The 22,326-nt window shown below is 45.2% G+C and overlaps 2 protein-coding genes across 3 annotated transcripts in view; both read right to left on the bottom strand.

The window, feature by feature from the left end:
• Positions 1 to 830: 830 nt before the first annotated feature.
• On the bottom strand, positions 831 to 5,860 carry LOC144935752 (uncharacterized). Its single transcript, XM_078862498.1, has 2 exons — positions 5,637 to 5,860; positions 831 to 2,331 (listed from the first exon to the last, which is right to left on the bottom strand). The coding sequence occupies exon 2, from the start codon at positions 2,305 to 2,307 to the stop codon at positions 1,750 to 1,752; it is 558 nt and encodes a 185-aa protein (XP_078718624.1). The 5' UTR covers positions 2,308 to 2,331; positions 5,637 to 5,860; the 3' UTR covers positions 831 to 1,749.
• Positions 5,861 to 8,274: 2,414 nt separating this feature from the next.
• MPV17 (mitochondrial inner membrane protein MPV17) overlaps positions 8,275 to 22,326 on the bottom strand; it is a 44,245-nt gene continuing 30,193 nt past the window's right edge. For both annotated transcript variants that reach the window (XM_078862497.1, XM_078862496.1), the window contains 3 exons: positions 15,749 to 15,781; positions 13,077 to 13,129; positions 8,275 to 9,892 (listed from right to left, as the gene is read on the bottom strand). In XM_078862497.1, coding sequence (XP_078718623.1) covers positions 9,823 to 9,892; positions 13,077 to 13,129; positions 15,749 to 15,781 — 156 coding nt within the window. In that variant the 3' untranslated portion in view covers positions 8,275 to 9,822. The remainder of the gene's footprint in view (positions 9,893 to 13,076; positions 13,130 to 15,748; positions 15,782 to 22,326) is intronic.

The following is a 22,326-nucleotide window of genomic DNA, read 5'->3' as shown; positions in this document are numbered from 1 at the left end:
GTGTTTGCATCGGCTGAGCGGTCCGTGGGGCCTAAAAAGTTTGAGAACCACCGCACTTCGAGACATCGAAAAAAAAAGCTGTGGGTAAACTCGTCTAGAGCGTGGGTGTGGGTAAGGGCATATCAGCGAATTAGGTATGGCCCCGGTGCAACGAATTTAATCAGAATATTTATTTCTACTAGAATCCGATGAGTTATAAAGCTCTTTTTTCACGATAAACTTAATAAAATAATTCTCACGACGTTTCGGCCACAACGCAAGCAGCCGTCCTCAGGTGAAGAACAGGTCTGTCAGAACATTCAGACGCTGTCTTTCCGACAGACCTGTTCTTCACCTGAGGACGGCTGCTTGCGTTGTGGCCGAAACGTCGTGAGAATTATTTTATTATATTTTATTTTTATTATTTTATTATTTCCCTTCTACGTGACTTTGCCGAAAGAACCAAGAATATTGTGCACTTGATTAGACAATTATTTGGTGTGGGCACTAATTTGAAGTCTCCAGGTCTACGATAATTGCTGCGCTATCAAGAAGGGCTATTGCCCGAAACGTCACCTATTATATATTGTTTTTCTTTTAAGGCCACACACACAGTACCATTGTCGAATGTTTAAAGTTCATGGTAACTGCTGATTGGCTATGGTACTCGTAAAGAAAAATATATCACTGATGTCCAAAATGTCACGTTAATTATAATCAAGCACAAAATGTCAATAAAGGACACGTAAACATATTTATATTGCCGATCACGATAATACACAATGCCATCCTCACCATAAAAATCTACAGTTTTAATGAAGTTTGCAGTGCATTTAATGTGTTGTGTTTTTTTTCTTCTGCGAGCAAAGCCAAATGTAAGCATAATGTACATGTATTACAAGCCTCTGTGATCGACCACGATGTTTGTGTCGTGAACTCAACAGGGCTGGTACATACGTGACCTCTGTAGTGCAAGCAACGTGACAAAGACTGCTTCGCATGTGACGTTTATACAATAGCCTTTACAAGTACAATGCTCATTCGCGGCCTAACTTAACACGTATTCAGTCCACATTTCGGGTATCCTCCTCCTCCTCTTCCGACACACACATAGACAAAGGTCCCCCGTGTAGCATCTTAGACTGCTGGGGCAAGTGCTGTTAGCGAACACCTATGAAAGGCCAGTAGGACGCACGAGGGGGTGGGAGTGGTGGTGGTGTAGTCAGAACCACGCCCGGCCGTCTTCGTCTCCCCACGCTGATGCTTTACTCACCGCACACAGGTAACTCGGTTGAGGCTGAGTCTACCTAGGGGAGGGCGGCTTAGGACCGGTTCAGATATCAATCGCCACTGATGTTATCCGTGGCCGGGAAATCGAACTTAGATGGCCGGGGTTCGAAATGCAGTGCGCTAACCACTGCGCCACCGCTCTACCCCTGAGACACACACACACACGGACACACGCATACACACACACACACGAAGTTATATGTATATATAGTACAAGCCGCAGTCACAGAATGGTCACGTGAAATGAACGATGGTCTATATGGAATATCTTGAGGCTGTCCAACTACCAGAGCGCGCTCGCGAATATTGTGCAACCCCCGGGCAAGTTGATTCAAATTTTTGTTCTAAATTTTTTCCCTTTAAATCTCAACGATTTGGTCGAGGCGCGCCTCTTTCCCGCTCTGCAGTCGCGACAACAACAACAAACAGCAAAGAAACAACAACAGACGAGAGAGAGAGATAGAGAGAAAGCCTCCGCCACTATTTGCCGATATTCTCCATTATTTGGCGATTGGTGTGCGCTTGCTGCGCCAGTTGCTCAGCCTTGGCCATCTCGAGGACTTCTCGCAGCAGGTGAAAGGTCAAGTCCAGCGAGATGGGCGGCTCGTCCGACCTCTTCGCCGGACGCTCATCCGACTCGCCGCCCTCCACCGCCCCACCAGCGCCCAGGTTCGCCACCTCTCCCGCGGCGAGGACTTGGCCCACGCGCCGTAGCATCTCGCCCATCCGATGCTCGTCGTCGTCGTCGGCCGTCGGAAGGACGCCGCCGGCCATCGTCTCGCGATGATACTTCATGCGACTGAGCAGGCGCAGCAGGTGGTCGTGCAGGGACAGGTAGGTCACCTGCGAGGTGTCGATGTGGCTCGGGCTCTCGCCCTGCTGAGACCTGGGCTCAAGCATCTCGAGGAGTCGCGCCGAGTCGCTCTCCGGGAGCCCCGGGGGCCACGGCTCCTGCAGGGAGCGGCCCGTCGCCTCCGGGGCGCGGATGAGCACGAGCAGGGAGGCCGCGGCGAGGACGAGAAGGCTGGTGGTTTTCATGGTCGCGGGCAGGTTCGAGGGAGCCTGGAGACACATTCAGCGGCACGGGAGAGAGGGGAGAGAGAGAGAGAACATAGACAGAGTAAGGAGAGAGGAGATATAGAGGGGGGGGGGGGTAGAGAGAGAGGGAAGGGGTCAGAAGAAGGAGCAGAGCTTTAAATATTTCGTTAAATAGTTCATTTAAACGGGGGGGGGGGGGGCACATAAAGCAAAGCATTGAACAAAAAACGAAATGATGAACGAAGCAAAGTTCCAACTACACCGAGCATCTTCTTGTTTCCTCTGATCGTAAAAAAAGAGATGAGAGAGAGATGAAGGGCTGCGTGCAGAACGAGAGAGAGTGAGCGAGAGAGTGAGCGAGCGAGAGAGTAAGCGAAAGAGTGACCGAAAGAGTGAGCGAGAGAGTGAGCGAGAGAGTGAGCGAGCGAGAGAGTAAGCGAAAGAGTGACCGAAAGAGTGAGCGAGAGAGTGAGCGAGAGAGTGAGCGAGAGGTGGGGGTTTACATAAAGCAAAGTAAAAAAAAAAATTACGAAATGATGAACGAAGTGCCGACTACACCGAGCATCTTCGTGTTTCCTCTGATCGTAAAAAAAGAGAGAGGAGAGAAAGATGAGAGAGAGAGAGGAGAGAGAGGCGCGGGTGGATTTAGGTCTGCAACGCCAGGGGCGTGCAGACCTAAATCCGCGACTGCGGGTTTGCAGGAAAGGTCTTCACAATTGTGGATGTCGCCTGACAAAGCTGCTTATTGTAATCACCAGAGAAACTTCGTACTCGGATTTAAAATGAGTTTAACGCGTAGGCTTTCGCGACCAATATTATTCATAGTAAAGGTTTTTGGGGTTAGATCGCGTAAATATAAATGTTGCGTCATAACCATCCACCACCCGACACAGCCAGGAAGGTTTGTCACGTAAACAAAACGCGCCAATTAGTTTACGACTTCAGCCCACCGCTGCGTTAGAGAGTAAAATCCACAACATTTACAATTTGAGTAGTACGACGTTTCGCTGGTAATTACATCCAGAATCATCGGGAAATTTGCCAGAACATTCTGCCCGACACAACCTCACTGGCCGTTTCGGATGGTGGAGGGTTTGACGATACATTCATACATTTGGCTTTCATTCTGGATATCGGTCCTGAAATCCTACGTGTTAAAAACTGGTTTTACGACGTTGAACATCATCGCTTTATGCACGGAATGTTTTTATTTTTTAATTTGAGAGAATGTTTAATTGGAGTGACGTTTGCGATTTTACCAAATTACAGCCTCCCCGTCCGCGCCGTGTTGGTTCACAGTGGTTCGTTTGGTCATACTTCACCACGCTGGCATCAGTGCGCGCTGGTGAAGCTTGCGATGATATAACTGGCTTCATATTGAAGTGTAAAATTACAACAATGATAATATTATAGTTCGAAGTTTTTTTTTGTTCACCGAAAACTTTGGAATCAAAAATCATTTAAACTCCTTCGCAGTCGAAACAACGCCATGCGATTCGTTTCCCTTTAACTTTGTACAATTATAAAGATCCCCCGTATGGCCTTAAACAGGCTGTTGGGGCAAGTGCGGTTAGGGAGCACCTATGAAAGCCGACGTGCCAGGCTGCCTTCGTCTTCCGAGTGACGACGTTTACACAACGCATCACAGTACTCATTTGAGGCCGAATCTACTTAGGGGAGGCCCAGCACCGGTTCCAATATTCGCCACTGTTATAAGCTGTTTGCGGGAATCGAATTTTCGTTGGCCAGGTCGTAAATGCAGTGCGCAAACCACTGCTCCAACGCTCTCTCAGTGCATTCATTAACACGCACGTCTGTTAGTAACTCCGTTGCTTTTCTTCTAAACGCAACAAAGCATTCGCAAGGGGATTACAGCTGCAAAGTTATCTCCACGCCCCTTGAGGTTCGCTAATAGGCTCTCACCAATTTTCACAGCAATCAACGCAACGGATCGTGACTTCACGCACACACGCGTGGATTGTTGGCATATGTTCACGTAAAACGTAACATTCACACACACAAACACCGACCACACGTCACGACGTGGAGGGCACACACACTCGTCGCTGAAAACCAAATTAAGCAATGTCGTACGATATGTACTTTAACCATTGCAGCATGTGTTAAAGTGCAAGTACGTATTTAGGAGCAAAACTTGGTCAAGCGTCTTTATATACACACTCTGCTTCTCTAGGTGCTGTGAAGGGCCGTTGGCCGAAACGTCGCCTCTTACATACTTTATTTTATATTCGGATCGCCCAATAAAGTTGTGGGCAAGTCCGTGCCATGAATCAAGCACGCGCTTGAAAATACTGTATATGTTTCGGGTCACCCACGCGGGAATATACACGAACGGTTGGGTATAACTACCTCATTTGCCTGTCTCTTTCGCAGTAGACGTCTCACCAAATTCCAAAAACCCCTAAGGTCGCTTTTGGTGAATTTGCCAATCATGGAGGGGGTCAATGGGGGCTAAACTCGAAGCGCTGTCCAATTCAGCACCACCGTCCACGCTGTCCAATTCAGCACCACAATTCACGCTGTCCAATTCAGCACCTCCAACCACGCGATCCGCATCAAATTGATCGCGCGGGTTTCCTATCGGTATCGCGAGCCCTTTGCTCGGACTTTTTCTTTCGGGAGAGAGGGATGGGGGGGGGGGGGTTAGTCATGCATTCGTTTGATATAACTTTTGCCAATGTATCCAGATTCGTGAAGTCTATTATAATAATCTTCAACCCCCTCACCACCGTTATGACGTAGAAATGCCCTCATCCAGCAGTGGAGTGACACAAAAACAGTACTGCACATGTCAATGTTGTAACGTTGTGTAATTAAGCCGCGGATGTTTACTTTACTGTATTGCTTTGTGAATAAACATCTCCCTTGAACCGTACGTCAGGCCTAATTAGGCTCTCACCTGGTTTTATTTTAATGGCAACAAACGCATATAGGCTTGAGCCGTGCATCATTATCGCTCGGAGTTTCGTCGCGTGAAAAGGTTAGAAAACAAACCACTCTTCAAGCACGTACAAGGTTGTGACTTCCTTATCCACACAATATTAAAGGCGCCCATCAATGTTTGAAGTATGCGTCAATGAGAATGTAGAACAAAAGTAGGCGATGTGGTTAAGCACACATTATATTCTGTCCAAGCACGTTACCGTCATTATTCTCGATTCACATGGCGTCGCCTGGTTGTAACAAAAATGCAATCCGCCACGATGTTCCATTCTGAAGGCACAATTGCAAGTAACGCGTTCTCTCCAAACGTTGAAAACAAATATTGTAAAACCGCGCGACGCGATTCCCTTTATAAAATCGCTCACCTCCTCTTCGTTTCCACGTTGTGGATGGTGGGTGGGTAGGGGGGGGGGAAGAGAGTCGAAACTTGTCGTTTGATGGTCGCGATTTGTGAGCCCTCTTCCTTCACGCGAAATCGCGTCTCGGCAAGCTTTGCAGCGTGGATTCAAAGAGCGCAAGGCGCGGGGAGGCGCGGGCACTTATACCAGGAGCAGCAGCAGCAGCAGGGTACAGGGGACGGACGAGTGACGCCACCACCAACCACCACCAGCGCTTGTACGCACCCGTGACGGGCTCGCTTTTAAATCAAAGAATTCGTCATACATATTTCATTTGACCCCCCGGAGGAGTGGCATTTCCACACATTAGGGGAACACACACGCGCGCCTATTAACAAATAATAACTGTAACACCTGTTCGGTGATGCACAAGTTGTGAGTGACAATATCTGCATTGCATGCACAGCTGAACTACTCGGCTTTTTCATTTACAATCAAGTTTTGGGTGCGGCATTGCTTTGGAAGGAGTCAATGTTGCAATTGGGTAAAGTTGATTTTCATTTTACAAACGTAGTCGTGGGGAAAATAAGTTTAAGAGCTGTCGTGTAAAGTACAAAGCCTCCCTTGTTGGTGTGTTTGTGCAGCATTCACTGCGTGACGTATAATTAAGGTAATACTTATCAAGATATTTCAGGAATTCGAACTTATCGTCGCTTTGATAACTGCCCAATTTGCTCTCGCATTATCAGCACGTGTGCAGTTTTATTTCTTAAATTGCCACAAGTGAGGGAAAAAAAATCACTGTTTACGAAAAACTTTGCATCTTCAATTTGGAACTGTTTGACTTATGATTTGCTGTAGGGATGCGTGTTCGGGTAAGCTAATAACCAGATATGAAAGATGCATTTAAAACACTGGACAGAAGACGATATATACAATTACGTGGCTATTAAAGCAACATTAGCGATCTAAGTGAAAAAGCATCAAAAACACAAACAAAATTGATGATCGAATTTGCACCGACCAAACAACAAGGTACAAATTAATTTCGCAGAATATTCGCAGCCCATGTTCACAGGTACATTTTGTTTTTTAAAGGGTAATTGACTTTAATCAATCCCCCCGCAATGAATAACGCCTGTTTTGTATGCTACACACATTCATTAACGCAGGGCACACTAATAACGCTGTTTGGCAATTACAGCTTCTGATTCGATGTTTACATGTGGAGCCGACATCTGTATAGGCCACAATTGCTTAAATGAGATCTCAGGTGAGTTCGAGCAAAATGCTGCAGTGATTAATTTAAACATGTAAAAGTTATTCCAAACAAAAAGTTTCGCATCATACAACACACTGATTTCGTTCATATTTCTTCCAAAGTTAGTTTTTTTTTCTCAGTTTTGAACAAAAAATAATTCCTATTATACATTTGTAAATTGTAAAAATATTTTTTAACTTGCGGGGGGGGGGTAACTCCGAAAATGTCATAGATATAATTCTTATAATAAATATTATCATGAACATTATCAATGTAAAACGAGCATGATATTGTTTATACCAAGAACATGCCCAGAAGTACCCAAACGACCATATACTAAATTGACAATATTTTGTTTTAGTTTACGATGAAATATTTCCTATATAATTATCACTAGACACAAGAGCAACGTGAATATTCACACGATAGCAACGTGTGAGACACTGGGGGGGGGGAGGTAGAGAGACACGGGGGCCCTGTTTGCCATCGTAACGCAGCAGTATCTCTGGCGGGTTGACCTCACGATGAAAGAAGTTCGCTTTGCTAAACCCATTTTTTGCAAGGATCGGGTGAAGTGCACAGCATGGCAGACCAAGTAATAACTGGCAATAAAAAAAAACACATCAAAGAATGGGCACACAGTTTTGCCCTGTTGGGTTACCGTCAAGGTTCACGCTGAGTGGAGGAGAGGGATCATCAGAGACATTTGCAAGGGCACCCGCAGAAAGATCGCTGTAGTGAAGGGAATGCGGATGGCGGTGATGAACAATGCGTGGTTTTCTACCGTCAGAAAACGCATTGAAATTTTACGTGTAATTATTTTTGTAATACATAAAATTAGAATTCATCAATGGTACTTGTAATACATGCATTAGTTCCTGAAGAGGGTTTAACTGTCAAAATGTAAATGCCTGCTCAATTGTTTCTATTAAAAAAATAACCTTAATCGATTTACGTCTAGAAACCAAAATGTGTTCCCTCATTTAGCACGTCGGTTTTATTGACAAATGCCACGATTCATAATTGTTTTGGGTCACATCGAGTATGTAACATGTGTGCGTGTTCGACACACATGCTACTTACGTGACCTAACCCAAGCATCAAATACGAACCCGTTCCTCCAATGTGTTCATAGTAACTGTAACACACATTCAAATACATTGCAGATTTAAAGGTTGTTCGTCCAAACATAGGGTTAAATAGTTTCGTCAAATTTTATGACAAAATCCGAAAGTTATAATTTTTTATTGTTACATTTTAACACGCAGTACAACCCGAAAATTCGTCGCCGGAGCAAATGGACTGGGAAGAGAGCACGGTGGAAAATGAAAGCGATGGCCGTCAGAATCGACCCAAAGAGCTTCTAAAATCGGGGGACGAGAAATGAATAAATTAAGCCGATGACAAGCAGTGACCACTCTCTACAGGGGAAACATCTCGTGTGTTTGCTAAGATGACCATAAGAAGGAGGAGGGTCTATTGAAGACATTTTAAGTGGCGCTCTGATGCATTCTGTGACCGTTTGTTGAAGACGGTAAGCTCTGCTCACTGTGGAATGTCATACATTTTTTATATGCTACGATGTATCGATAATACTTGGTCAAATCATGTACTAATTACAACCCTCGGGAAATCTACCGTTGGATGGTCTCCAGTGCCTTATCAGTCTCCTAGACCAGGCATAGTTTGGCCATACTTCACCATTGCGTGGGTTAGTGAAGGAGATGCCATGAACCGATTTGATTATCACTTTATCACTCACCATCGATGTTAGCCATGGCTGCGAATTTAATTCAGGTAACCAGGTTCATAATGAACTGCATTACCACTCCCCAATTTTCAATTAAGTGTAATTACTACTGCATTCAATTCAATTCATTGCATCAAATATCACTGATTCTTAGATATAAACACAAACCCTGTACACAGGAGGCTTCGTAAACAAGTTATTATTTATTCGCAATGCATCAAATGTCATCTGTTCATAGATTTAAATAAAGTCTCACAGTGGCTTAGTAAACAGCATTGCGAGTTACTTTCAAAGCATAGTTGAAACGCTGTTAATTTATGCAAATCGTAAAAACAAAAGGCTATAGCAATGGAGGCACAATACATCTGTTCTTAATGCTTGAAAACAGTCGTAACTTCGAGACTCCTTTTCGGTCAAGTGAACTGTGACATCTAAAATGAAGTGGCTGCTGAGCTGGCATTGCTGAGGTCCTGAGAATTAATCGAGGGCGTTCTGCTGCCAATCTTCTCAAACGTACTGAGTTGATGGTGACCCAATGATTGCACACTAAAAGGCATTATATTCAATATGGTTTTGCATTCGATTTTTTTTTATTGCAGTTCAAATAAAACATTATATTTGGTTTTGCATTCGATTTTTGTTTAATTGCAGCTCAAATAAAACATTATATTTGTTGGACTGTTATGTAACAATCTCACAGCAGAGCCTTTGGGAAAGTGAGGCCCCCCCTGTACTGCGTAGATGTTGAAAAGGCCACCTGAAAGATTTTTCACGTCTTGTGAAAAACCCTTTTTGCGGCCAACTAGCTATCAGACTCATAGGGCCCACTGCTCTGCGAGATTTCCACACGGATTCTTCTTGTCGTGGTGATATTTATTTGCAAACATTGTGGGTAAAAAAAAAAAACCCCAAATAATTATTCATAGAACAAAATCAATACCAACAATTGTAAGCATTTGCTTAAGGTGGGCTTTGCTGTACGTAACATTGTGGACGCATGCACATCAATTCCATTTTGGTCGGTGCAATCAGCATTATGGGATGAGCCACATTGACCCCTGGCCTTGTTAGATTACGTTACGGAGTGGCGTCTTCATATGCAATATACCGCGAGTTGTAATGGCATTGCACAGGTCGTGAATTACTTTGTGATGACAAATGAAGCACAAGTGTTAAGAGGTAAGGCTTGAACCAGAGAAGACTCATTTCTTGTTGGATTTCCACGAAAGGTAGGCATTCCAAATGAGCGCCACGCACTGCACCACAGCAAGCCTGTAAACAACACAGAAAAAAAAAACCCATTCGGCACCACTAAATAATTAGAAGCGGGGAGAGATTAATGTTTTAAACTACACTGGCCATCATAATTACATGGCAGTCATGGTACAAAGTGACGCATGTATTTTGTGTTTGCCAGATGATTTCAGTTGTGACTAATGCACTCCTTCATAATCGCCGTGAACTCTCCCAAACCTCAATGAGGCCAACTACATCACAATTAATTTCTCTCAATCGTGTCACCAGGTTGACGAGGTTTGATTCTTCGCGTATATTCCCGTACATTGTACGGAGCCATGGTGAAATACAGGCGGCATCCTCCTTTTTCTTTTACCCACCGATCCTTGCCATACCTACTCGTACTCCCACCTTCCCACCATCATGTTCGATGAAATCAATCGCAGGCGCCTGAGGCTCAACTATCGTTGCGGAGAGAGAGATAAGTGATCATGCTTCACCACGATGGTCTCTCCAACAATCAGGCAAAGACCTTCAGATTTCAAGAGTACATCAGAGTTTCCCAGCCAACATTAAGGCCACGAGAGATGACTGTGAGACGTGACGACAGCTTGGGGAAAACTTCATCCAGCAGTGGATAAATCACGGCTGATGAAAATAATTAACGCCCCGCAATATAATTCATTGAAATTGTCAAGAATGTTAATAATCGTGGTTTTGATTTTCATACAAAAGCCACTATATGCCCTCCGGTTGTCAAGCTCACAACTCGGCCAAAATCTGAAAGATAAAACAATTAATAACGCGCACAATTTCCGGAAAAGGGAAGAACATCATTTCCCGTCGCGACCCTGGAGAGCCAGGCTCAGGGTCCCTGCCCGTACGGCCGACGAAGCAATACGAGCCCGGGCCTTTCGACCGTCCTGGAAAAGAGGCGGTGTGGATTTGAAGCCGCTGCGGATGGGGATCGCGGGGGATGAGATCCCAAGCGTTTGGAGCAGCCACGGGGTAACGGCGCGAACGGTTGGATGGTCTTGGTTCGTGGGACAGCGAGCGAGGCCGTTGGGACGAGGTCCTTAGTGCCGTGGGGTTGACTGAGGCCCGCGTTTTGAGGACGGTCAGAAAAAACTATTGAACTCTTTCAGCTAAAACTATTTTTCATAATATAGGTTTTTGGGTTAGATCGCATAAATATTAATCTATATTTAATATAAATCTATATTTATTCATATTTGCGCGATCTAATAAAACAACTATATTATGGATGACATTGGTCGCGAAAGCCAACGTGTTAAACTAAAACTATTTCTTTTATTTTACCAGGTAAGGCCTACTGAGCTATAGAGCTCTTTATTTGGTACTTGAACATCTTAACACCTATTTTAGTGAGAAAGGGCAAAACCTATTCTTATTTTTCATCAACTCTGTAGCTCTTTTTTTCAGAAGAGAACTGCCCACGAATGATAGCTCAACGAAGTGGCTTATAGTGGGGAAATGTATATGGCAGGCAAATTCTCTAAACGCACCTTTCTAAATATGGAGGGAAAAACTGGAGGACCCGGGGAAAAATCCACGTGGCCACGGGGAGAGAGACACGCAAACTCCAAATGTACAAGCGTCAGGGTCGCGACCGAACCCACAACCTCCTGTATACCAGGCAAGGTATTTAACATCTGGCCACGGTGGCGAGATGTGGAAGATCATGTGGAAGGCCGTGGATGATGTTTATTAATATTCGAGTCAATGAAATCCGGACTCGGCAATACCGACAGCAAAAGTCGTGCCAGTGTTGTTGGTGCCTGATGCTGAGCGGACAAATGTGGTGCGTGCGTGTGCGCGCGCTAGATGCGTTTCAATTTCTGTGCTTTGTTACAAACTTTTTTGTTACATGGCCAGAAGTGGGGGGGGGGGGGGGTACAAAACACAAACTTGTACGATACGTCGCACGCATTCATCTGCAGCAATCCTCGGAGGTAGCAGAACCTATTAAACAGCTTCACTTGAGATTAAACAATCGATAGTCTGTGGTCTTACAACCAGATATCATCGATTGCGAGCTCCCCATAGACTGGCCATTGTAATGGATCAGCTCTATATATAGTCTTCAGGTGCTGGTGTCATTCTGCTGTGTGCATGTAATTTGCCTGGTCCGGGAAGAGGAACGCTTTTGAAAAATCTCAATCTGTGGATTTTTAGGCGGCTACGGATCTGCAACTGCACACTGCGATGGTCACAGAGTTGGCGAGGTCAAGCCATGGGCAATGTTCAATACGTCACCGGTGAGAACAAAGCTGTCCCATTCCCACACACTTATTAACGTGCACTGTCTGGAGTTCAGCCGCTAAGTTCATGAGAATCTGATTAATGACTATTATTACGTGAATAACAATTTTGAATAATTTTTTTGTTGCAATTTGCAAATCCACTGCTGAACAAAAACCTCCCCCCGTACTGCAGCTATCACGGCGTTATTTGACCATACTTCATTACGTTGGTCATTGCGGGTTCAGAAAAGAGGAGTGCCAAATCACCTGCCGCTGATGTCAGCCGTGGCTGGGAATTGAACCCAGGTTGAAGGGATGTTCTAGGGTGCACTAAGCGCTGCACCACTGTTTGTCTGCCCTCCCCTGTTAACAATGTGCACAATAACGATGTTCGGCATTTTATTCAGTTTGAGTGAAGTCGTTTTGGCTGTGGGTTTTATAAAAATGTTGCGAAGCAAGTCTGCAACGCAACACCTGGACTCACATCACTGATGCACAAAGCAAATACTCAACATCAATGCACGCATAATAGAACACAAGTTAATTCAGGCACGTAATCAATTTTCGTACATTTAAAAAGTACAAATACATTTAAACCGATCAAACTATCATTGTAAGTCCTAACATAATTTAGAACTATTTAGCGAGTCAATCTTGATTTGAAGTTTTCGTGACTGCAGGAATCCATACTCTTTGGTTCTTTCGGTAAAGTCACGTGGGTAGAAAAAAAAAAATCACGACGTTTCGATCGCAACGCAAGCAATCGTCATCAGGCGAAAGAAAGATGACGGTTGCTTGCGTTGCGATCGAAACGTCGTGATCTATTCTTTTTTCTACCTACGTGACTTTACCGAAACAACCAAAGAGTATTTAGCGAGTCAAAAGATGTTTTTTCATGTTAAGTTGTTTAAATAAAATTGCGGGGATTTCTTTCAAATGTGTGCGTGGTTACAAACCTGTGTTGTAACGGGATAAAGTAGAAGTTTGCTATTTGGACAGCTGGCCATATCTGTAACAAGATGGTAACAACGTTATTAGTACCATGATCATCAGCAGCAACCATGATCGATCACTGCACGTATCGATGTCACAGAGGTCAACACTGCCCCTCAGAGTATCAAGAAAACGAAAGCTCCGGGAGCAGATTATATACCTTTCGGACATCCTCGAAACGGTGGGACCATTTGTAGGAACACAATTAGTGGAGCTATGTATTAAACGTAGACAGTCGCGAGATAACTAAATCATTGCAATGCAACATTGATCATTCGTGGAGGCCCGTAGTGGCATGTGTGGCGACCCACAGACTCAAGGAGACCCTTAGATTGATACAGCTGACCACGAGTTCACGATGTGGTTCATCACCGTTCCCGCACGTCGCAGTCACGTGTGGCAAGATTCCTATTATTGTCCATTTGTCAAGGAGAAGACTGCGGCGAGGCGGATACCATGCGAGGCAGCAGCAGTGTCACTGCTTGCAGGGAGGAGGGCGGTGAGCTTCCGGATGGTTCGGTGGTGGTGGTGATTGGATGTTCGGATGAGGGGCTTATTTAGGATGATGTTTGCATTCTCCCAACTGTTCTTCCATCGGCGTTCGATGCTGCCAAGTGGTCAGCTGACCACTCCTAATAAGGGGATGTCTCGAGTCTTTTGGAGCACAGAGGTGGAATATGAATTTTTAAAAAAGTGATCGAGATGTATTTTGAAAATGTGATTTTAAATGCACGCACTTGGAGGATAACTATTTTCGAAAGCAGGGCTCCTTTCAACTTACTCGTTCGGCCTATCCAGAAGCCTAAACGGCGAGTTGACGCGCCTTCATTTTAGCCGTCTTAGAACTTGCTCCCAAAACAGCAAACGAACTGAGAGGGCAACGATCGTTTCTCGTACACCCTGTACGTGCGCGCAGTAAGAATATACAGGATATGCCGATCCGGCACCGCGCGTCACGAAAGCCACACAGGGAGCCGGCCCCCTGAGTATCTGGGGTGGGCAGGGGGGGGGAGTTGCGGGGCCGTGCTCTCTCTCTCTCTCTCATCAGCGAGGCCACCCGCACTGAACGCGGTAGCTCCGAGCCGGGGTCACTGCGACAGTGTGAAGCACCAAGCTGCTCCGCAAAAAAAAAAACACGCTCGTGACGTCACCGCCGCAACTCCCCGCTTGAGGTCAACGGTTCGCTTCCCGCCGCACCTCCCGATTGGCACGGTCGGCTACGCACGGCGCAAAAGAAGTTCCACATTCACACACGTGCACAGAATATGTTTACGATTGAAGAGCTGGCGGGATGAGGGCTCTCTCTCGCAAGGGATCACCAGCGGTGCACACTGAAGATTTGGTGCCCTCTTGTCGATTTGCTCCCCACCAATCTCTCCACGTCCTCCGGTGTGTTTCCCTCCACATTTAGAATCCACGTGCGTCGAGATTATTTGAGATTAATTTGCTGCTATAAACCCTCCAGGTGATGATCGGCCACTTCATCGAGCTGTCACTTGTGGCCGGGTCGCTTGTGAAAAATAAGCTAATAGCTCAGTGGGCTTTGCCTAGTAAAACAGAAAGAGTTTAGTTATATTTTTAAAAGTGATTTGTTTACCTTCTTGATTCTTTCGGTAAAGTCACGTAGAAGGGAAGTAATAAAATAATAAAAATAAAACATAATAAAATAATAAAATAAAAGAATATAATTTTTTATTATGTTTTATTTTTATTATTTTATTACTTCCCTTCTACGTGACTTCACCGAAAGAATCAAGATGATTTGTTTACCTTTATTCTACTTTGCATTTATCTCGTGTTTTTTTTTATTGATTGCTGTTATAACTCTCTGACCCGCCCCTATTGGACATCTGTAAAAGAAGAGCTTCATAGCTCATCGGATTCCTCCACGATCAATAAAGATTCTCGATTCTGATTCTTGTTGCTCTTTTTCAACGGTTTTACTTAACTTGACCCCTATGTTTGTCGTGGTCAAATCTTGTAATCAAAAGTTAGTCCACTTCCTGTTGTCCAATCATTTTCCAAATTCTGCACACGTACTCAGATCCGGTGACACAATGCATGCCTGTATCAAAATCGGCATCAATTAATCAATTAATTTGCTACGGTCCCTAAACTCTCGAATCGCCTTGCCCTAGAAGCAGGCGCCACGTGTCTCAGGCGCGCCTTGCTCCATGTGAACGAGTTACGGGCACCCTCACACCACATTCATTTATAAAGTAATCAATTAATTCAAGTCGGCGTTGATGTATGAGCAGGCGCCGCATCATTGACGTACTTCTCAACCCGTGAGTTCAACGAAGTTGTGAATAAAACCGTTGTTTTTAAAAAACTTTTTTAAAGGAGTTTTTCTCTGTCCATCCTGCCTCTCTTCTGCCTCTCTTCTGCCTCTCTCCCGCTCCCTAGGTCAGGTGACCGCTGGTTATCACTACGATCACACGTGGAGTTCACGTCGATCACTCGGAGGATCTATAACCCAGTTACTCGAGTTCGTTGTTGCGGTTGTTGTTGTTCTTGAAATTGGGGGAGGTAAATAAACAAAATAGCTGTGCATTTATTATCAATTCTTTCCAACTCCACCCCGTCCATTGCTTTCAAGCGGCCTGGATGCGTGGCTCCGCATGTACATACTCACGTAGTAATTGGCCAGCAGTGCGTCTGGGTAATCCTGCAAGGGCGAGAGAGAGAGGGGAGAGAGAGCAGATGAAAAAACACGACTCAAAAACATCAACGTTGTGGCAAGCCCAGACAATTTGTATGTAAATTGCAAGGAAGCGCAAACAGGTTTTCCCCGATATTGATGATATGGAGATGAGCACATTGCAGGGTGCGTCCGGTAGCGAAAACCTGACGGTGGCCGGCACCGAGAGCCAATTTTATCTCGGCGATTTGACGTGAGACGGTTAATTAACGGTGCGAAACCGCGCCGAGATCACAGCCCTTTACGGGATTCTTTTTTATTGGCGGGAAAAAGTGTGACCGCGTGTAAAATTGAATTGCATTGGCAGCCGCGGAGAAAGGCCCAATTAGCATTTTTATAGTTAATTAGGAGAAACAACAAAGCCAACCAGGACCCGGCCGCCCGTCCCGGTGTGAATACTGATCAGAGCAGAGCGCCGTGTGGCTCTTCAGACGCCACTTCATTACTTACTCTACGGCGGAATTCGGTGGCACAAAATACATTTGAAAAAAGTTACGAAAAAAAAATCACGTGCAAAACGTGCTTCTAAATGCAAATGAGTATAGACCCCGGCGAACGAGCACTAATTAGCGTCATGTAAACCCGTGACACTCTAATCCTTGCTTGGGCATAGGTGACGCATTGAAGGTCACTCGTTTGTACATGCGGCAGAGGCTTTTTAACGCTATTTAGCAAGTAGGTTCGCCCCCCCCCCCCACTCAGCCACTTGTAAAACAAGTCGTTCAGATTTTTAGCCACACACTACCACGGGCATCTTCAACTCCTACCGTGAGCATCTTCAACACGTGCAGACACACGCCGAGTAGCGGCGGTGCGAAAAGTCGAGAGAAGAAATCCTCATCCATAATACGGGTTTTTTTCTGGGTTAGATCGAGTAAATATAAATGTGTCTTGATTTAAAGCTTTCGTGACTGCAGGGATTCATATTCTTGGTTCTTTCGGTAAAGTCACGGAGAAGGGAAATAATAAAATAATAAAAATATCAAACAATTAAATTCTCACGACGTTTCGACTGCAACACAAGCAATCATCGTCAGGTGTGAAATCCACAGCAAGAAAATGTGAAAAAATTATTTCTTGCTGTGGATTTTACACCTGATGATGATTGCTTGTGTTTCAGTCAAAACGCCGTGAGAATTTAATTGTTTTATATCTTTATCATTTTATTATTTCCCTTCTACGTGACTTTACCGAAAGAACCGAGAATATTAATGTGTCGTTAAACCCAACAAACAAGCCGCCGAACCCCCGAAGGCCGCACTTATTTTGCGCAACTTATTCCGACACGCCCGTCGAGGGGTCCTAGCCACGAAGCTAGCGCTGCAGGAACGAGCTTGTGCAGTTTTGCTTATCCCGCCGCCGTCAAAGGGGTGCAAAGACTACGGTTGGTTTCCTCTGTGGTCCACAGGAGTGCTTTGCTTGGCCACAATAGCACTAACTGTGCTTCTTGCACCGTTGCATTCTGGGGACAGTTCCTCCACGTGAACACTCGCATTATCCACAAATCTGGCTGTCGCCTGATTATGCTCGTTGTAATGACCGGCGAAACGTCGTACTCGAATTGTAGATGTTGTGGGTTTACTCTCCAACACACTGCTGTGCTGTACAAGTAACGATTTGGCATGTTTTGTTTAAGTCACAAACCTTACTAAGTGGCTGTGTCGGGTGGTGGCGGGTTTTAACAACAACTTTATATTCACACGATCTAACCCAAAACAAAACCTTTATTACGGATGATATTGGTCACGAAAGCCTATGTGTTAAACTGACTCACGTGGTATTTTGCACACTGCATGTAAATGAGCCGTTGCATATATATATACGAAGTACCTTAAGGCTAGCGCATCAGCAACTGCGGGTTTCAAGGGACCGCAAGGAATTATTTAAATGTTATTGCACGTTAACTGGCAGGAAAATGTTTTAAACATTTTGCGCTCACAGCTAAAATGGTTCATGACTTCAAAGACATATTTAAATTATTCTCAATTATTCCAAAACGTTCCAAGGGAATCTGTGCAAAATTATGAAAAAAATTTGACTAAACATCAGCTGACAATGCGTGACAAAACACTGACTTGAAATCGATGACTTGCAATCAATGAGAATCAATAGGAAGCTATTTAGAATCTTGCTGAACTCTGTATATCAGGGATAAGTCATGCACCTCAGCCAGAGGCGGGGGGGGGGGAAGAAAGACCTGACAGGTTTCAACGGATGTAGATTTCCGCGAGGCCAGCCAAGAGGCAATCCACCGTTAAGCAAACTCGAGCAAAAACACGGAGGGGTGGCGGTCAATACGGGAGTGGGGGTGGTCACACGTGCACATGTGGCAAAGGACGGAGATTAGAACATGAATAAGTAAGTCGCGTTCAAACGGTTAGGGTGACGCAAGCGATCAGGTCGGGGAAACTCGAGCAGCCCGCTAAAGGTTGAGGGTGCCTGTCAAAAGCTCGGGACAAGTGGAAAGATCCTTCAATGCATCGACGGAGCATTGGGACCGTCACGTGCCTTTGTGCCTCGTTCGGTGGCGTTTCAATGCTGCAGCTTTGTTAGTGGAGGGTGGGGGCAAACAAGTGGGATAAGTGGCAATTTGCCCCAGGCTTCACACAATAGAGGGCCCCACAGTCAGGCCTCGTGTCACGAATTAATAGGGGGGGGGGTCCCCTAAGTGGCATTCGGCCCAGGGCCTCCATCCCTGAGCCTCCGGGAAGCTCTGGGCACGCTCCGCTTGTCAGTGACTTCCTTACTTGGTTGGACACCATTAAGCCTGATAATGAATTCCCATAGATGGTAAGAAGCCTAAGGACCCCACGTTGACAGGGAGAAGAATATTGAATGGAGCGGTTTCTGCCATAGGTCACCCTGCCACCGCGCCGTGATTGATGAAAGTGACGTGCGCCGTGCACGCGATGCGGTGTGGGCCGGAGGAAGGCGAGCGCGAGGCACCCGCGCAACGCATCTGTATACACGGCACAGTGGCAACAAATGGACCACAATGCCTTGCTGATCACTCGTCAAGGAGCGTCAGTCATCGTCGCGTGAAACCCGGTCATCCTCGCAGCAGCAGCGGCTTTCCGCTAACCGTCGAACAAAGGCATTTACCGCATCGCGCGCTTTCAGATGCGCTTCTGTGGACGTCTGGAGCGCTCTTCATTCCGATATTAGGAAGCCACTGGAGCTATGCACTTTTAAATCTAGTTTGAAAACGAATTTCTTTAGAATTGCTTTTAGTGTTTTATAGTTTGTTTCCCTTCCCATGCACCTCCGACTAGCACGGTCGGCTACGTATGGCGCGAAAGAAGTTCAGAATACACAGGTATACGTAACACTTGTACCGGCGCACAGCAAGAAGGCAGAGTTTGAGTCGCAGCTCAGGAACCCTTCTGTGTGTATGAGGCTCCGCATGGCTATCCTACCGGTTCTACGTTTTCCGCGCATAGCTAGAAAAAAACATACAACGTACATACGTGTGCTGGACTTCTTTCGCGCCGTACGTAGCCAAACCGTGCTAATCGAAGTAGCGAGGGAAGGGCGGCAAACTAAAGACGAAAAAGCAGTTCTAGAGAATTTATTTTTCAATCCTAACTGTAACATCCCAATGCTGAAAAATGACCTGCAAATTACTCAATTGGGATTACACATTGCAACATGAAATAACCCCAATCAGGGGGCAATCGTGTTTAATTGGTTTAGAGGCGGCAATGAAAGTTGCGTTACACGCACGATCTTTTAAACTCTCAAATAATAGCGGCGGGAGTAAAACATTCGTGTTTCGTGCGGATAAGCATGTACCGATTATAATTATAGAAGTTAAATCAATGGTAGGGGAAAGAGGGTGTCGGGGGCAATGAGAGACGGTGGCGAGGCTAGCGCCGGTTCATTGCACGTGCCGGCGTGTGTATCACAAACACGTGTAAAACAAAAATCCATAGAGTCGCCCAATAAATCATCATTAGCAGCAGCAGCAGAAGCATTTGCCTACCCGCCCCTGGGTGTAAATATGGTCGTGGCTGTGCTGTAAAGTTCTACGGTGTCGTACCGCGTGATATTCAGCACGGTGTCCAACGTTTCGCCCCCAGCATGTGCAGCAAAACCTCGGGCATGATTTTACAGCACATTTCTGATTATAACTGTGCAGTGAACGCATTTAAAACATATGCAAAGAAGAACATATACCTTCTTCTTCTTGGTTCTTTCGGTAAAGTCACGTAGAATGGAAATAATAAAATAATACGAATAAAACATAATAAAATAATTCTCACGACGTTTCGGCCACAACGCAAGCAGTCGTCCTCAGGTGAAGAACAGGTCTGTCGAGAAGACCGAGTCTGAAACGTATACCTTTTTTGTTAACCCTTCCAATACATTTTTCTTTCCACTTTGATTCCAATACACGGAATTTATTGGAAAAGATTTGGAAACCTGGAGATGCGTGTGACTCGAGTGGTGTTTGTGAACTGCACTTGTGGAATGTGGGCACGAGAATCAATGGAGCCAGCCACGTGGCTTAGTGGTCGAGCTAAGCGGCTCGCAAAACACGAAGGTTGAAAGTACAAACCCTGGTTGGGGGTCTCACTCAACCCATCGTTCCCCCGAGGTGGCCGAAGCGGGTGCCACTTTGTGGCGTCGGTCAACAGGGGTTGTCCCATGGACAGACTCGCCTCTAGCATAGGAATGGGGAATTTCCACCACTGGCTCAGGACCGTAAACGGGAGATGAGCATCGCCTCAATGATGAATTTGAGAGCAAGAAGTCTCCTCTTCTTGGTTCTTTCGGTAAAGTCAAAATAATAAAATAAAACATAATAAAATAATTCTCACGTTTCGGCCACGACGCAAGCTTGCGTTGTGGCCGAAACGTCGTGAGAATTATTTTATTATGTTTTGTTTTTTATTATTTTTATTGTTTCCATTCTACGTGACTTTACCGAAAGAACCAAGCAGATGAATCCCTGCTGTCACGAAAGCTTTAAATCGAAAGAAGTCTCCTGTCGACGTATGCGGGGGCTGACAAACGTGGGGCAATATCCTACGAGGGTCAAGCTGGAGATGTGATGAAGAAGATCCTGCAGAGTGAAAAAGTATCGGGGGAAGAGGAAGGGAACGAATCAGCTGGTGGGACAATGTCAGCCGTTGTACGAAACTCTCTCCGTGAGAAATGCTGAACTGTACGATTTTATTTACCAGTTCAAGCCCACTGAGCTATTCGCTATTTTTCAGTGGTGACCTGGCCACACATGGTAGCTCATTAAAGTGGCTCATATCATCATCATCGACTTGTGGGAATTCATAGGAGCAGCCAATGTGTAGGGCAAACGCTGGAGGAACCCGGAGAACAATCCAAGTGACCACCACAGGAAGAGCATGCCAACTCCAAATATACAAAAGGCATTGTCAGGTTCGAGCCCACGATCTCCTGCTAACCGGGCGAGGGAGATAACCTCTCCTCACCACCGCGGCGCCCCTGAAGATCACAAAAGACAATAATAATAATTAAATGTATAACGCGGGCAAATTTGCGGACGTAACCGCCGCGACTCAGAGGCGCGGAGCCAAGCTCAGAGTCGCTCGAAAGCACGTGGTTGTAGAGGTGAGTTTTTAAGTGTCTCTTGAAGGAGGCGATTGAGGTGATGCTGCGAATGTGCAGAGGGGTGGCGTTCCAGACTGACCATCCTGGATCTTGGTATCAAGAGGAGGTCGTGAGTCGCGCTGCGCAGGCATCTGCCGTGTGCTGAGCTGCAAGTTGTCAATAATGAAGAAATGTAAACCTTTCGTTATGGACATCAATCCACGGTTATGAGGATCGATGTGGGTTCGTCTTTTCAACGTGACATTGCCTTGTTATTTACAAGAACATCACCATTTTGTTTTGTTCGAGTAATTTTAATTTACGTAGTTTTTTGTAACATTCGATTATCATTTTCAATTTAACTTGCATTGTTACATTTTTGTTTAATTTTATTTTACTCTCGTTTTTTTATTCGGATTTTAAGTGGAATGTCTGCTCTTTCTTTTTTTAATTAAAATGTGACCTTTCACTCAATTAACTGTGCTTTCAACAATTGTTGTAAATTATAACCGGTAATGTTTGATTAACTCAGTCTCTCGCTTGAAAGATAAACTTTTAGTTTTGATGAGCTCACACCTGGTTTAAATTATTTACATTTATAAATCATGAATATTTAGACCATACTTTTATTATCATTTATCAACGGTATCCTTCCAGGGAGTATACACACAGCATCATAAGTGGCCACCAATTGAAAGCTCTCTTTTCAATCCATGTCAGACGGGGTGAATGGTGTGATGAAAAAACAAAAGCTAATTAATTCCTGAAAGTACAGCCCTTACGGAAACATTACAGGTGCCAACATTTCTCGCGACTATCGACATTAGCAGCGATTGAATAACTTGAGCCAAAAAAAAAACATTTCACGGACAAGGGCCTTCCAAATTGGATGAAATCCTAATTGAGCAACGTGGAGTGCAATGACGACAAAGACGCGGGTTGCA

This window comes from Lampetra fluviatilis, chromosome 14 (assembly GCF_964198595.1).
Source record: "Lampetra fluviatilis chromosome 14, kcLamFluv1.1, whole genome shotgun sequence".
NCBI classification, from domain to species: domain Eukaryota; kingdom Metazoa; phylum Chordata; class Hyperoartia; order Petromyzontiformes; family Petromyzontidae; genus Lampetra; species Lampetra fluviatilis.
Note: the sequence above shows the minus strand (reverse complement) of the source record. Positions and strands in the feature narration are given on the sequence as shown.